We start from the raw sequence: 15,576 nt of genomic DNA, 5'->3' as shown, positions 1-15,576 counted from the left end.
TATTTTGACCTTTTTCTAAAAATGAACAGCAAATTTAAAATATTTTTATCTTCTCCACTATCTTTTTCTCATCAGATTTCTCTCCTCTGCTATCCCCTAATCTTATCTAAGTTTATTTCTTTTTCACTCTAGTATATTTTGCCATTTTGCACTGCATTTAGTTTTATCAGTATATATTTTAACTTCATTTCTTCACAACATTCTTTTTACCCTGTGCATATATTCTTTGTGTCTCTCCCCTTCCCTTTCTGTGTCACAGTCCCCTCTCCAGTTCCACCTCTCCTTTCCCTTCTATCTTTAGTTTCCCTCTCCAGTTCCTGTTGCAATTAGATAATAGTAGCAAATACTATGTGGAAGTATTCTGCGTAAGGATAAAGATGCCCAATACTTCTCTCCCAGGAAATGCCTCAAATTAAAACCTCCTATTTCTAAATGTTAAGAAAACCATTTGTGTGTGCTAAGATTGCATGGCCAAAAAAACATGAGACTCTAGGGGGAAAATAACTTTTGACAAATGCTGACAAATAATATTTGACAAACATCTTTAAGCTTCTACTGACCGAAGTATCAGAAAATATTTATACTAAATTTTAAGAATAAAAATTTTGCCAATTGTTTATTTCAAGCAAAAGTTAAGAGGGTAGACCTCTCTTGAGCTGAGCCTAACAGCTGAGCCAAATTGCCTCAAGGTTTTTAGTGTGGTTAAATATTCACTAGAGAGATAGTGTATGCACCATAGATTGTTAGTATTATATAAAATTGGGACATTACTATTAATGTGGATGGAGTAATATCTTCTTTCATAACTGACATACATAACAGAAAAAACAGGTGTTTTTGTACTGTACAATGAGTAAAATACTGTTACCCACCTTTTGTAACTGTTGTTCTTCGAGATTTGTTGCTCATGTCCATTCCATTGTAGGTGTGTGCGCGGTTGGAGACTTTTGCCTTAGTGGTAACTGTAGGGCCGACTATGGTGCCCATTGGAGTGCCACACTCATGCTATGGTATATCAGGCACTGCCGGCCCTGCGCCCTCTCAGTTCCTTCTTGCTGACAACTCTGACAGAGGGGCAGGAGGGCAGGTAATGGAATGGATATGAGCAACACATCTCAAAGAACAGCAATTACAAAAGGTGGGTAAACATAATTTCTTCTTCAGGTGCAGACTCATGTTGATTCCATTGCAGGCGACTCACAAGCAGAATCCATGGAGGTGGGGTCAGAGTTCTCAAGATTGCAGACTGGAGTACTGCTCTGCCGAAACCAGCATCATCTTGAGCTTGCTGGGTCAGCACATAGTGCAAAGCAAAAGCGAATGGACGACCAGGTTGAGGCATGACAAATTTCCGGAATCAGTACCTGAGCAAGGAAGGCTGCTGATGACACCTGTGCCCTATTCAAGTGAGCTGTCATGATCGCCAGCAGGGGCATTTTTGCCAGCTCATAGCAGTAGCAGATGCAGGCCGTGATCCAGCATGAGATTCTCTGGGTAGATACTAGGTAACCCTTCATTCTGTCAGCAACAAACAATTGCATAGACTTACGGAACAGCTTTGTTCTATCTACGTAGATGGCTAGTGCCTGTCTGACATCCAGGGCATGCAGCCTGTATTCCTCATCTGTTGTATGAAGCTTTCGACAAGGGCCCAGTAGGTATATGTCTTGATCAGCATGGAACTGGGTCACGACCTTGGACAGAAAAGCCGGGTGTGAATGCAGCTGGACCTTGTCCTTATAGAAGATCATATAAGGAGGTTCCGACATGAGTGCCCTGATCTTGGACACCCTACGTGCTGAAGTTATGGTGACCAAAAAGGAGACCTTCCAGGAGAGAAGCAGGAGGGAGCAGGAAGCCAGGGCTCAAAGAGGGGCCCCCAATAGCCTTGACAATACAAGATTCAGGTTCCCAAGGAGTGACCAGGTCCCAGACAGGTGGGTAAAGGCACTCCAGACCTTTCAGGAACCATGCCTTGAAACAAAGGGCAGAAGGCTGCCAGGTGTACCTGGACCAAAGATAGCGACAGATCCTGGAGCTTCAGGTGCAGCAAACAGACCAGGATGTCCTGCAGTGGGGCCTCTTCTGGACGAATACAGCAATCCGAGGCCCAACACAAGAACCATTTCCACTTTGCCACGTAGGTAGCCCTGGTGGAGAGTTTTCTGCTGCCCAGCAGGAACTGCTGGACACCCGCGGAACACTGCCATTCTTTCCCACTTAGCCACGCAGTAGCCAGGTCCTCAAGTGCAGCACCACCATGTTTGGATGCAATAGATTGCTGTGGTTCTGGGACAGATCTGGCTGAAGAGGCAGCTGCAGCAGGGTGGCTGCCGAAAGACTCAGCAGCATGCCGAACCAGTGTTGACGAGGCCATGGGATCAGAAAGGCGTCCGACAGGGAGCCCTTGTCCCTATCCTGCAGAGAACAAAGGGCCAAAGACCTGGCACCACCCTGCCTGTTGATATAATACATCGCGAGAGTATTATCTGTCAGGACCTGCACCAGGTGGAGGTGTCTTCCAGGTGGAGCAAGAAAGCCTGGCAGGCCAGGCGAACCACTGAGATCCCTGACATTGATATGAAGGGCTAGGTCATGTTGTAGCCAGCGGCCCCGGGTGTTTGAGCTCACCCAGATAAGCTCCATAACCCAGATCCGACGCATCTGAGACCAGGGTGAGCGACAGAGATGGGGTCACGAAGGGGACTCCTTGCAGTACTGACTTGTGATCCTGCCACCAGTCCAGAGACAAGAGGACATAACTCAGCACTGTGGCCACTCGGTCCAGAGGGTGCCTGCTGGGAATGTAGACCAAGGCCAGTCACGCTTGCAGAGACCTTAGATGAAGCAGGGCATGGTTGACCATGTATGTTCATGCGGCCATGTGGCCTATAAGTCATAGGAACATGTGTGCTGTGGTGAGCAGTTGGCTGTTTACGAGGGAGATCAAGTCAATCATGGCCTGAAAACGTGCTTCCAGCAGGAAGGCCCTGTCCTGCATAGGGTCGAGAACCACTCCAATAAACTCTATGTGTTGGACTGACGTTAATGTGGATTTTTCTGTATTTATTAACAGGCCCAGGTCACTGCAGGTGGAGCGCACCAAATCGAGGTTCCTTTGCATTTGCTCCAGAGACCTGCCCTTGATGACGCAGTTGATGAGATATGGGAAGATCTGGACCCCTCAATGCCTCAGGTAAGCTGCCACTGGCGCCACGCATTCTGTGAACCACCTGGGGCCCAGGACAGGCCAAAGGGTAGTTCTGTGAACTGGAAGTGGTGCCCAGCCACTGTGAAACATAGGAAACGCCTGTGTCCTGGCAATATGGAGACATGAAAGTAAGTGTCCTTTAAGACGAGATCGGCATACCAGTCCCCTGGATCCAGGGAAGGGAGGATGGAGACCATGCAGAACTTCAACTTGTTGAGAGACTTGTAGAGGCCCCGCAGGCCCAGAATGGGTCTGAGGCCCCCTTTCACCTCCGGGATTAGGAAGTAGCGGTAGTAGAATGTAGCCCTGACGGACTATGTCCAGGACCCAGTAGTCCAACTTAGCCTCCGACCAGGCCAAGCGGTAGGGGAAAAGGTGGTTGAGGAAAAGACGGGAAGATCTGGGCAGTTGACTGGTGAGTCATTCCCGAGTGCACCCTCAAAATGAGCGCTTTTGGCTCCCTTGGTGCTTCTCTGGGCCAGGCTGTGCAGGAGACGACGACGAGCAGTGGTGGCTAAACCCGACGTCCAGTTTCCTTGCAGGCCCTTGTTTAAGATGCCACTGTCGAGTTGGCGGAAAAAGCTGTAACGGCTGTCTCAATGCCTAAGGAGTGTGCATCCCCAGAGAACAGAAGGTCGCGCGCGTCCTTCAGGCCGTGCAGACGCACATTCGTTTGGTCAGAGAACAGGCCATCACCATCAAACGGGAGGTCCTGAATAGAGGCCTGCATCTCCTGGAGCCGGGAACTGCGCCACATGACCACCGCCAAGGTAACCAGCCAGGCAGCTGAATTGTCCATGTCCCAAGCCATTTGGAGGGAGCATCAAGCAGCTGCAGTCCCCTCCTCCCTCGACCAGGGTCACGAACTCCTGGACCATCTCCTGGGACATGGAGTCCTTGAACTTGAGGAGAGAGTCCCACAAGTTAAAGTTATAGTGACCGAAAGGGGCCTGGTGGTTCACCACCCAAAACTGGAGGCTGGTCGTAGAATAAATTTTGTGACCAAACAAATCCAGCCTCTTGACCTCCTTATTTTTACGGGTGGAACTGGTGGGCCGATGCGACCAATGATCCCGGTTGCAGGTCAGTGTACAAGTAATCGAACCCCTTTGCAGGGACAAAATACTTCTTTTCTTCCCCTCTTAGAGGTGGGCGGGATGGAGGACGGGGTTTGCTAGATGGTTTTGGCAATGTTAAGGACCCCCTTGCGTACTGGGAGCGCGACGCAGGCTGGGGCGGACGCCAAGAGCACATTAAACAGTGTGTCCATCTGCTCCTCTATCTCCTCCACCTAGAGGCCCAAGTTGGAAGCGACTCTGCAGAGCAGCGCCTGAGGCTCCCTAAAATCATCTGGAGGGCTAGCTTGATGGGCCCGCCACCACCTCATCCAGAGAGGAGGAGGATGATTGGACGATTGAGAGAGGTCCGGCAATGTCCTCATATGTCGGAGAGGGCGGCTTTGGGGTGGGTACCAGCTCCTCACTTGCAGCAGCTGCCGGAGCATCCTGCACCCAACCCAGTGCCATGGATGCCAACTTTGGCCTGTCTGACATGGTGACCAAGGGTTGGCAGGAGTGGAGCAACAGCGTGACACGAACGCCCCAGGCATTCCAATAAAGCCATTGGGTTGGCCTCTGGCCCTGCTGCCAGGTCAGAACTGATACCTAGGATGCGCCCTCTGGAGCCCAATCACGATGGTGTCTGGGCAAGGGGCTGAACTGTGCCTTCCAAACAGGAGAAGTTGTCACACTCCGGTGACCAAGGTGGGGCTGTGGAGGCTTGGGTCTGGCGGCTTACCGTTGCCGGGAACGGTCTGACCGATGCCAGGAGTAGGGTGAGTGGTGCTGTATTGGGGAGTGACCAGGTGGTGTTGGCGATGGCGACCAAAAACACGACAAAGACCAGTGCCGGGGAGATCTTTGACACCTGGGCAAGCTCCAGTGAGAAGACAGGAATTGGGAGCGTCACGCATACTCGGCTGACGCAGAGACTAAGAACGTGGTGACCTAGGGTTCTGTCTTGGCTCTGGAGACCGGTGACACTCGCTTGTTTTGTGCGAGGCCTTCCCGGCGGGCTTGCACTCACAGAGAGCCTTACCCGGTTCCATTTCTGCCTGCAGTGACACCTGCAGTGAAGGCACTCTTAGCTCTCCAGGAACTGGGGGCTCAGAGGGCGTCAACTGCGCCGTTGGTTTGGGCCCCTTACTGTTCCCTGAAGTCGGTGGCAGGTTCTTTCCAGGGGATGAACTCCCCAGGGCTCAGCCCTTTTGCGGATCCAGAGTGGGTGTAAGGCCTGAGCCAGGTTCTTTGCCCAGTGCCCCTTGGTCAGGCTTGCTTGGTGCCATCTTCTTCTTCGTGATTGGGGATCGGTGCCAGTTGAAGCCTGGTGCCAGGGTGCACTATGCACCATAGTTGACACGCTGGGTGCTGGTTTGGGCTGTGCCTGCTCCAAACCTGGGCGTTGGGAAACACTGCATCAGGAGGGCCTTGAGGCATATGTCGTGCTCTCTTTGTGTCCAAGGATGAAAGTTCTGGCAGATGCGACAGCGCTCCTTTATGTGGGATTCCCTGCGGAACTGTAGACAGCTCTTGTCCGGGTCACTAACAGGCATAGGCCTGTTACACAAAGAGCAGGGCTTGAAACCTGGAGGCTGGGGCATGCCTCGCCTGAGACAAAGTCCCCTCTGGGACACTACCTAACTAAAGACATAACAGCTAACGAACAATGATTAAACTATTTATAGCTGGAAGCACAAGGCTAAGATAGAAGAGAAACCTCTGATCGCCTGGGAAACAAAGGACAGAGGTGCTCTGACTGACCACCGCAGGTGGTAGGAAGGAACGGAGAGGGCACAGGGCTGGCAGCACCTGATATACCGTGGCATGAGTGTGGCACTCCAGAGAGTGCCACAGCTGGCCCTATGGGAACCGCTAAGGCAAAAGTCTCTCACGACTGCGCATGTGGCTGTGCACACACCTACAATGGAATCGACATGAGCAAGCACTTGAAGAACAATAAAAAATTAGCAGTTTTTTTAAAATAATCATCTTTTAAAATATAAATATGTACAGGTAATGTATATGTATAGATATAATTTTAAAAGCTGTGAGAATCTTTAACATTAGCCATTCTATCAGATAGATAATTTTCCTTTACCTTATTAGGGAAGTGAAATAATACTTCACATTTTTCAGAAGGGGAGGGAAGAAAAAAGCAGAGTGATATGGGTGGAAGGAGAAATATGTATATAAATTAGAAGCTAAAGCTAATGAAAATATATGGATTGTCAGAACAAGTAAAATGATAGTTCAGCATTATACATAGAGAACTGCATACATTTTTAACTCAGAAACTGAATGGTCATAATATGCAATAATGTCCTTAGTGCAGCCTTGTAAATTATGAAAATTTACTATCGGGTGCAAAATCTACTTGCCCATCTTCACCATGATTATAATGGGAGGAAATTTTTATTTCCTTCAGGTGAGTGAGCAACTAGAATTCAACACTGATTTAGCACATATAATAATCACGTGAGGTGATCAAAATGCTAAGCTTTCTAAAATGAATATGCATTCTTGTCAGATATTTATTTTGATTAATCAGTTGTTTTAGATATGCTAATTTTACTAATGGACATTGGCTGAGTGACGTAAAAATTGCTCACTGTACCATTATTGGGAAAAAACCAACTAGATAGTCTTAGTGAGCACCTCATTCCAGGGATCATTCAAACAATTTTTAAAAAATACATTTTATTAATTAGAAGTTTAAAGAACTTTGCTCTCAATAATAAAATCAATCTATTACTTGGGAATGATTTTTAGGTGTAACAAACATTATAAACAGTGCAAATCAAAATGTTATTAATGCTTCAAAATGAATAGGATAAAACAGTAAAATAAACTTACTGGTTCAGTAAGCGTGCTGTCCTTTTCTAAAAATTGAACTACACAGTATGCCAACTAAATAAAAAAAGATAAAGTATATATTAACAGTTAAACCAAAGTATTTCAATGTAAGCATATGCCACACACAAATTTTAACATTAAAAACTGAGAATAGTTCCAAATTCAGGTAAAAACACCTTCATCTATTACATGTAGTAAAAATATTTGAATAATTTTTATTCCTGTATTTTTCAGACACACTTTAAACAGCAATGGTACATCATACTTTCAAAGTATCAAATATAATATTTTCTGAATTACAGTAGATCTTTAATGATGTTTTGACAATATTTAACTTGACTAATATCCCACTACTATTTTCACATTCTTTTCTGATGGCTTATGAACACACTCAGTCTCATGATTGTTCAAAAAATTAAGTTCCTTAATGTTGTTCCTTGAAAAAAGCCAAGATATCTTTATAATCTCAAACTTTATATTTTTTTGCCTCACAAAAAGAAAGAACTTATCAGTAATTATCTTTACTGTAATTTCCTCTTCCCAGTAACTGAATGTGGTATTTCCACTTATCAGAAATCACTGAGATAAAAATACTGGGTCTTTCCAAAATATACAAAGAAGCCAATACCTTTCCTGTATAACCAACCATGGTTCTTTCTACAAAAACATACAACCCTAAAAATATGAGGGGAGGAGGGTAGTATCAAGATGCGGGAAGTGAAAACTGATAAAGATGCCAATAAGTAATTCTCTCTTGTTGAAGGTCTCCTTTATCCCCATCCTATAACGAACCAGAGTGCACAGATGTGGCAACTAGTGCCAACTTAGAAAGAAGGCTTACCTCAAGTTGCTGCCTAAAAATACTCATGCTCAAATAAATTGGTTAGTCTCTAAGGTGCCACAAGTACTCCTTTTCTTTTTAAAAATACTCTGTCCATATATGGCATCTTCCTCTGAGAAGAGATTGACTTTATAGTAACACCCAAATGTGATAAGTACTGACCAGGAAGCAGCTCTACAGATTTCTTGGACAGATGCCTCAGTCCTTTCTACTCAAGATACACTGTAGGCCTCTGCTCAAATGCCCTGTTATTTCCTGTGCAGGAGTTATCTTGTCATCTTGTAAATTAGGCAAATATTTTAAAGCCAACTTCTAATACTGAAGTGTTTGAGGAACCTCTTTCCTTTGTTAGGGCCCTTGACATACAGAAATAACTGCTTGTTGAACTCTGAAGCTTTTAGTGTACTGCACATGTCCAAAGCATGAAGTTTCTGCTTTCACAGATGTCGTGGTTCAGGGGAAAAAGCTTATTAATATGCATCTCTGAGTTAGGTTAGGAACGAACAAACACAACCTCCAGAAAAACATTACATAAGGAGGATCAAAGAGATTAATTTACCAACCCTCCTAGTAACTTTTCCAACTAAAAGGGTTTTTTCACCAAGAGGGAGGAAACAACAGCTTGCAGCAGTCAAAACCCACAGGGATTTATCCCCACCTGGAGAAACAAAGTTTAAAACTGCTTTTCCCCAGTAGATTGTAAGGCTGGACAGTGAAGCTTTCTGAGATTTAAACAATTTAGATACAAATGTGAGATCCTGGCTCATTCCTATCCATTGGTCCCTAGTTATGGAAAGAGCAGATGTGGACTCAAAAATCTCCTATTAAAGTCCCCCCAAGCTCTTAGCAGAACATCAACTTTTAAACTGTTTCTAGAGCCTGATATATGTCCTCCTGTGGAACCCTTTTAGCACCTTAGATTTTCAACCAGTTCCTTTTGTCAAGAACCTGTGATGTTCACTCTGAAGGCAGTAACACTAAGTTACCTTTGGATGAAGCAGAGTCAACCTTACTGACAGCTTCCAACATGGAGAGCCAGATTCATAAGGTCTCAGAAGAGTGTCATAAAAAAAGACTCTTCTACATGCGCTACTGGATTTTGCAAGTCTCAGCAATGGATGGAATATCGTCGCCCAAGTCTCTCCCCCAATACACTGAAAAAACATCCAAAGCAATGGGTTGGGTCACTGAAAGAAAACCTGGATATTTTTTTTGCTGAGTTTCTGGTTGCAGACCAATCCTCTGATGGATGACTCTGATGCCGAGGAATGAACTGGAACATCTTCAGCTTCAGGCTCTTCCAGGGTCAGCTTCTGCCGGCTGGCACAATCCACCCAGATATTGTCTTTATCCTGTAAATTAACTACTCTCATGGAAGCCTGTAATTTCCATCCAATGCAAAAGCCCAGTGCTTCTGAAAGCAGAATCAAACTTTTAGAGTGTCCTGTTGCACTGTCCATGAAGCCTCAAACAACTGATTTCAAGCCTGGAACCTGATGGGTATGAGATTCGACAGTTTGGAGAACTCCGAAAGAACCCTTCTACCCTGTAGGCAAAGACTAGAGGCATACCCGAGCCTAAATCCCAAAAGAGATTGCTTTCTGTACTCCAGATAATAAGCATACAGCTGATGGAATTAGGAGAAGGTCTTCTGATCAACTAACATGTTTCCACTTTGCAAGAAAGAAAATGGTCAATCTTTAATCAAGTCACTCACAGGGATGCCTAGAAAAAAAAGGGCTGGGAAACAAGGAATGTGAAGGGACAGGTGGAGTGATCAGTTGAGGCAACATGATGTGAAGAACAGCCCCGATAATGCCCTCTAGCTAAAACTTAAACCCCCCACCCCAAAAAAGGCATACACTCCAGGTGATGAATGAAGAGAGTCTATGTTTTGTTTTTGTGGTGAGATTTCTGTCCTCTGTAGCCAATGAGCACAAGAAAGCCTTCCTATCTGACATACGCAGAAATGAAAGAGGCAGAGACTGGATATTTTCTTGTTACTGAAGAACAACTGTTGGCAGTTCAAAGTCTCCCTGGCTGAGAGCAGATCACAGGAAGATGAATGGAGGCTGAAGCCCAAAAGACTGAAGGAAAAATGATGGGGATAGAACCATGCCTCCAACTGGGATCCTAGTTATACAACAAAGGAGCAGAATGGGGATGGCAAAGGAAAAGGCTGATCTCACATGCACCCGACCTAAGACATTGTTGAACAACTGGGAAACCTCAATGCCTCACGATAGGTAGAATGGGGAGGAGGCCTGGAAGTGAGTGTTTCTCCCACAGAAGTTTTGGCTTGGCCCTGAAGCTGGTTGCTTAAGATTCTTTGTTGTCTTTTTTTTTTTTTTTGGGGGGGGGGGGGGGGGAGGGAGAAAGGGAAGCTGAAAAGGACAAATGAAGTAAAGGGTTGAGGCAGATTCTGTGCTCCCTGGAAGTAATAAAAAGGATGAAGAGAGGAAGGGAGGTTGTGACTTAAGTATCAATTTAAACCAGTAGAACTGTTCCAAGGTGCATGCAATTTGTTTGAATTGGACTCACTGGATAAGAGAGTCAGGTGTCTCTTATAAAAAATTGTCAATATACAATTTCTCATATAATATAGACATGGAATGCTCTGAATTCCCTGGGAACTGGGTTGCAGCTGGAGAAAAGAAACATACGGTCTCTAATTCATCAGAGAACATGAGGAAGATAAGCCAACGAAGGCTAATTTTAAACATATTTTATATGTAGGTGGGAAGAAAAAAATTCACACATTATCTGAAAGAATTAAATTAGTTAAAACAATTAAAAAAAAGCAAATTCTAGAATGCATTACCTTCAAATATTATACTTAAAGATTAAGGGATGAGTTTTGGTGGTTTTATCCTAATCTTCATTTGTATAATGTTTTTGTAATATACACAATGTGTCACAATGGCACTTTTTGATTATGGTCCAGCATTGAAGTAATGTCAGAACAAGGTGTTATAAAGTCAGGACTCATGTTCATTGGGAGCAGTGTGGGGAACACTGCATAGCACCTGTAAACCAATCCTATTTAGTCCTTCACTTTCATAATAACTAAGTTCCGTCAAAAGATCAATGAAATACAAGAAGGATTTGAGACAAATGTCAAAACATGGATTTACTGTAAATTCCTTATTTCTTGGTTTTTGTCACATCCCTGACAAACAGCTACTCTCCTTTTTGCTTTGTTCCAACTAGATCATCTTCTGATGGAAGCAGCAGCAAATTAAAGGTTACATGCATTGATGCCAGAAATCTTGATTTGAGTTCCAACAGATGCATGAATGAGAAATTTATTACCTGATAATTTTCTCTCTGTTACCAGCTTCTCTCTGAATTCGTTACTCAGGGGCTAATGCCCCTCCACCTGTGGAATTTGGAGGTGAATCAATATTGTTGCTGGAGGCTCCAGCATTATGATTCGACCGTCAGCTCAGGTCATCAAAAAGTTCTTATTACAGCTATAGAAACACTACAGCAACAATTATTAATATTAAGACGACTTAATACAATGTACTAGTGTATTAGAAAAAAAATTCTATTTATATTCTGGTCATTTACCAGACTACCATGGTGGTTGAATTTGGAGAGAAGCTCTAGGAATGCCCATTTATGCCCCAACCATCCAAGAGTTAGAACAGAATGAAGAGAGAACTATTCCAACCCATTGTGTAAAAAGGAACTTGCCTTGAACAGAAAGGTTTTTGGAGCTACAAGTGTGATTCCTGTATGGCTATAGGAACTAATTCTAAAACTTGCCTTTTAGAGGTAATGGCAACTAGAAAGACCAGCCACATGCTTGTCTAATTTAATCATTGTGATTAAAATTGGCACCTACTCTCAAATGGAGGATCCAATGTGCCTGTCCACAAATACTGCTATGGCTCATGTCATGTTTCTATGGTGCCTAGTTGTAGGACTCTAATCAAACCTTCTAGCCAAGGTCACTAGAACTTGGGGATTATAATATTTGTATCACAGTAGCATCTAGAGGTCAGGGCTCCCTTGTGCTAGGCACTGCACAAAGAGGCAAATTCCTGCCTCTAAGTTTTGTTTTTCCTCAGACCTGAAATGCGAATTTGACCAGATCAGTGAATGAATGAAATATCCTGTTTGAGTTCTGTCAGGATACCAAACTGTATCAAAGGTTAATGGAGAATCCATATTGAACTACACTTTTCTTCTGATGCCCAAGTTCTTAACTGTAAGTGTCTCCAGTCTGAATGAAGGAGTGCCTGTTTCAAAAGGTCTGGTGTTTTCTGCAGGTACAATGTAGGGTTCCTGGCTATCTAGCAAGTCTAAAGTGGTTTCTGGGCTGTGGAGGACTAAAAGGAGCACCACAACTCTCCCTATTCCTGTTTTTGTATCCTTTATGTGAACCGCCTTGAAGGGTAACAGTCTTTAACCAGAACATTATTTCCATTGCCATGGAAAAGCTTTGATCTCTGATTAACCCCTGGTTTTGGAATTGATAGAAATACTCATGTCTCAATCATAATCCAACACCTAATGGGAAGTAGGAGGAGACTTCCTTTGAGAGTACCATAATTGCCCACTACGTGGTTTCTTGCACCGTTTACTGATGCAGCTGGTACTGGTCACTGTCACAAACAGGACACTAGTCAAGATGGACCACGGATCTGATCCCGTCACCATGTTTGCATGTTTTGCTGTTTCTTTTTTCTTTTTCAATAAAGATATGCCCTCATAAAGATCTTGAAATGAACCAAATGATTTTGAAAAAACTGTATTCCAAGTATGCTTGCTTCTATGGCGAGTAAGTAAGGGTCTAGAACAAAAGTTGGGTGGCTTTCAGCGTGTTTGCATTCTGGAAAAGAATCAGCATACTGCAGTGCACAGAACTGTTGGACATGCATGCCCTCAGAAATCCTAGCGACACAGCACCAGTGAGGAAACAGTAATTTTCACAAACCTCACAATCCTTTGAGGTTACAAAGGACTGTGGTGTAGGGGTGGTTGCAGGATAATTTTTAGACTATTTTGTGAGCTGCCGAGGAAAAAATCCCCACAAAAACCACAGCTGTTCTTAACTGGCCATTTGATTCTTCATCCCAGACTTATTTTGGTCCCAATTCTGAAATTATTCATTTCCTCACAGAAACTTCAGATGAAGTCCTAGATTAAGATTCAAATTCTATTTCTTGATCTTTAATAAAGTGAAATTAACATTAAGTTAAAAATGAGTCAAAGCAATTACTAGAAAAGAACTTTCACATAAAAGCTGGTTTAAATTTAATACAACCATTTTATCAAATTTACATAAAAAGACACAGTGATTTCTATATTGGGTATGTATTCATTAAAAAGTGATTGGGAATGGGCTGATTTACTGAACAATTTCCTGGGTATCTAAAAGCAGCTTTTTCTAGACAGATTTTCAGCATATCACAGTGCAGTTCCAAATCTAGAATTCTTTGTGGCTCCCTACTGTGAGCCTAACAAAGGTTCAAGGAGTATGAAAGCAACAGAGTGGAGTGGTCCTAATGTTATTACACAGGTTGTTTCAACACTTACATTTTTTTCTCATTTTTCAGGTATTTGGTTTTACACTCCACCTCTTCAGTAACATCCACTTAATGAATGCATATTGAAGAAATAAGTGACTTAGCAAAACATCCAGGGCACCAAAAAGTTACAACAAACTGAACTAAAATATTAAATTATCCAAGTAAAACATACCACATATAATGGATCTTTTAAAAAAAGATCTACTAAAGGGACATTCTCATTAAAAGGATAAGTTTTTCTGTGATATTATACAGTGCTTTTCATCCACAGATCTCAGAATGCTTTTTAAAGAGTATCTTTACCCCATTTTACAGATGAAGAAACTGAGTCAGAGAGAGGGGAAGTGACTTGCATAAGGTCACACAGCAGGCCAATAGCAGAGCTGGAAATAAATCCCAGGTCTCCCAACTCCCAGTTCAGCATTTTATTCCCTGGACCATCCTGTGGAACAGAATCTATAACACTTCATAAACAAATTAATTTACCTGTGGGTGGTAGACACTCAGTGATTTCACTTTGTGCAAAGGTAATAACACCTTCAATAAGAAAATTTTGTGCTCTTCTTTTAATGGTAAGGCAAATCCATTAATTATACTGTAAAAAAAATCAGAAGTTTTTAAAATCAGTTTCAAATCAGTACGTGTTCAAAATTTTCACTATTGCCAACTTTTTAAGTATAAGAAAATCATTTCTTTGTTCTTTATTTTAATTGTTCCAAGTTGTTTTTCTTTGAGCTCTCTCCCATAGAACATTAATGTAGCATTTTTTCCATGTTGAAGAAGGGGGTCATTATTTAAATAAAAATAGAACAAAATTTTAAGAATATTTAAGTCTAATTACCTAGAGCGCAGAATACAAATTCAACCAATGGTAAAATCAACATCCTCACATCCCCTATATCAAGAGTTCTAACTTGCGTCTTTCCCAGGTGCCGAAATCCTCCCTCCAAGTTCCATAAAAGACCCAGTTCCCCCCTCCAGCTTCCAATCTTTCCACCTCCTTGTAAACAAAGTTCTGAATAAATGCCCTTCCCAGCTGCTGAAAGCCAGCTAATTCATTCCTGATGAGGGAATCAACCAAAGACCCAACACCTGGGAGTCTGATTCAGGAGAGTACACAGATCGGAGACAGGATTACTCTATTGGGAAATGGGTAGTTTTTTAGCACTGGAGCAGGCAACAAGACAGCATCACAGCACATGGAGCTCCCAACACCAATTGAGTAAAGACACGTGTTACTCATTACTGGGTGCATTGTACCCTTTGATCTTTTTATCTGGAATGGTCTTTTGAAAACCTGTCAACTTTAAAAAAATGGAATTAAAAATAGTTTCACATACTACAACTGGAGTCTCACTGCCAATTTTTGTGGTTTTACAATCACATGTTCTTATTTTTCAGATGTTTTCATCTCACATTAACTAGCATGGAAGGCTCTCACAAACAAGAAGGGAACTGATAAAGTGCTGAACTATTACATCCTAAAACACTACGTTAAGAGCATTCAGCTTGCGAAGTCAAGCACTCAAAAGTTAGAAAATGCCAGAATGAAGGTTGCTTTTGCAAACTTAATTCCCCGCACCTTGTACGTGCACACTATAATGCAGTCTATAATTACATTATCATATACCATTTTTTCCACATGACCCGTACTTCATTCACTGAATGAGTAGTTAGTTATTGATTATTTCTTTTTATCCTCCTCATTCAATGTGTGGCATCTGGCCTTATTTAACACGCCATGCAAACCCCACACTGAAAACAAAATTATTCATTTCCTCACAGACATTTCCATGGTGCTCTCATCATAATATCTGAGTGTTTCAAAACATGAATTTATTTTCTTAATGCTCCTGGGAGATTAGGTGTTGTCACCATTTTGTAGTTGGGGAATTGAGGCAGAACAATTAAGGCAAATTTGTCATAAAAGTGTCCATTAATTTTGGGTGCCAAGCTTAAAACACATAGGGACTGATTCTTCAGAGTAATTAGCATTTCATAGCACTTTATATGTTTGAAGCACAATTCCAATTTACTTTGGTTGCAGTTGTGAGCACTCAGCACAATTAGTAG

At 42.9% G+C, this 15,576-nt stretch overlaps 2 protein-coding genes across 6 annotated transcripts in view; one reads left to right on the top strand and one right to left on the bottom strand.

Annotated features, from left to right (window-relative positions):
- LOC144266145 (uncharacterized) overlaps positions 1-15,043 on the top strand; it is a 73,303-nt gene extending 58,260 nt beyond the window's left edge. For both annotated transcript variants that reach the window (XM_077819375.1, XM_077819376.1), the window contains one exon: positions 13,531-15,043. In XM_077819375.1, the coding sequence (XP_077675501.1) occupies positions 13,531-13,562 (32 nt within the window). In that variant the 3' untranslated portion in view covers positions 13,563-15,043. The remainder of the gene's footprint in view (positions 1-13,530) is intronic.
- Positions 1-15,576, bottom strand: part of PPP2R5C (protein phosphatase 2 regulatory subunit B'gamma) — a 194,267-nt gene that overhangs the window by 42,780 nt on the left and 135,911 nt on the right. For all 4 annotated transcript variants that reach the window (XM_077819371.1, XM_077819374.1, XM_077819372.1 and 1 more), the window contains 2 exons: positions 13,990-14,098; positions 7,123-7,176 (listed from right to left, as the gene is read on the bottom strand). In XM_077819371.1, the coding sequence (XP_077675497.1) occupies positions 7,123-7,176; positions 13,990-14,098 (163 nt within the window). The remainder of the gene's footprint in view (positions 1-7,122; positions 7,177-13,989; positions 14,099-15,576) is intronic.

The sequence above is a fragment of the Eretmochelys imbricata genome, chromosome 6 (assembly GCF_965152235.1).
Source record: "Eretmochelys imbricata isolate rEreImb1 chromosome 6, rEreImb1.hap1, whole genome shotgun sequence".
In the NCBI taxonomy this organism is placed as follows: Eukaryota; Metazoa; Chordata; order Testudines; family Cheloniidae; genus Eretmochelys; species Eretmochelys imbricata.
The sequence above is the reverse complement of the archived record's forward strand: the minus strand, read 5'-3'. Positions and strand labels throughout refer to the sequence as shown.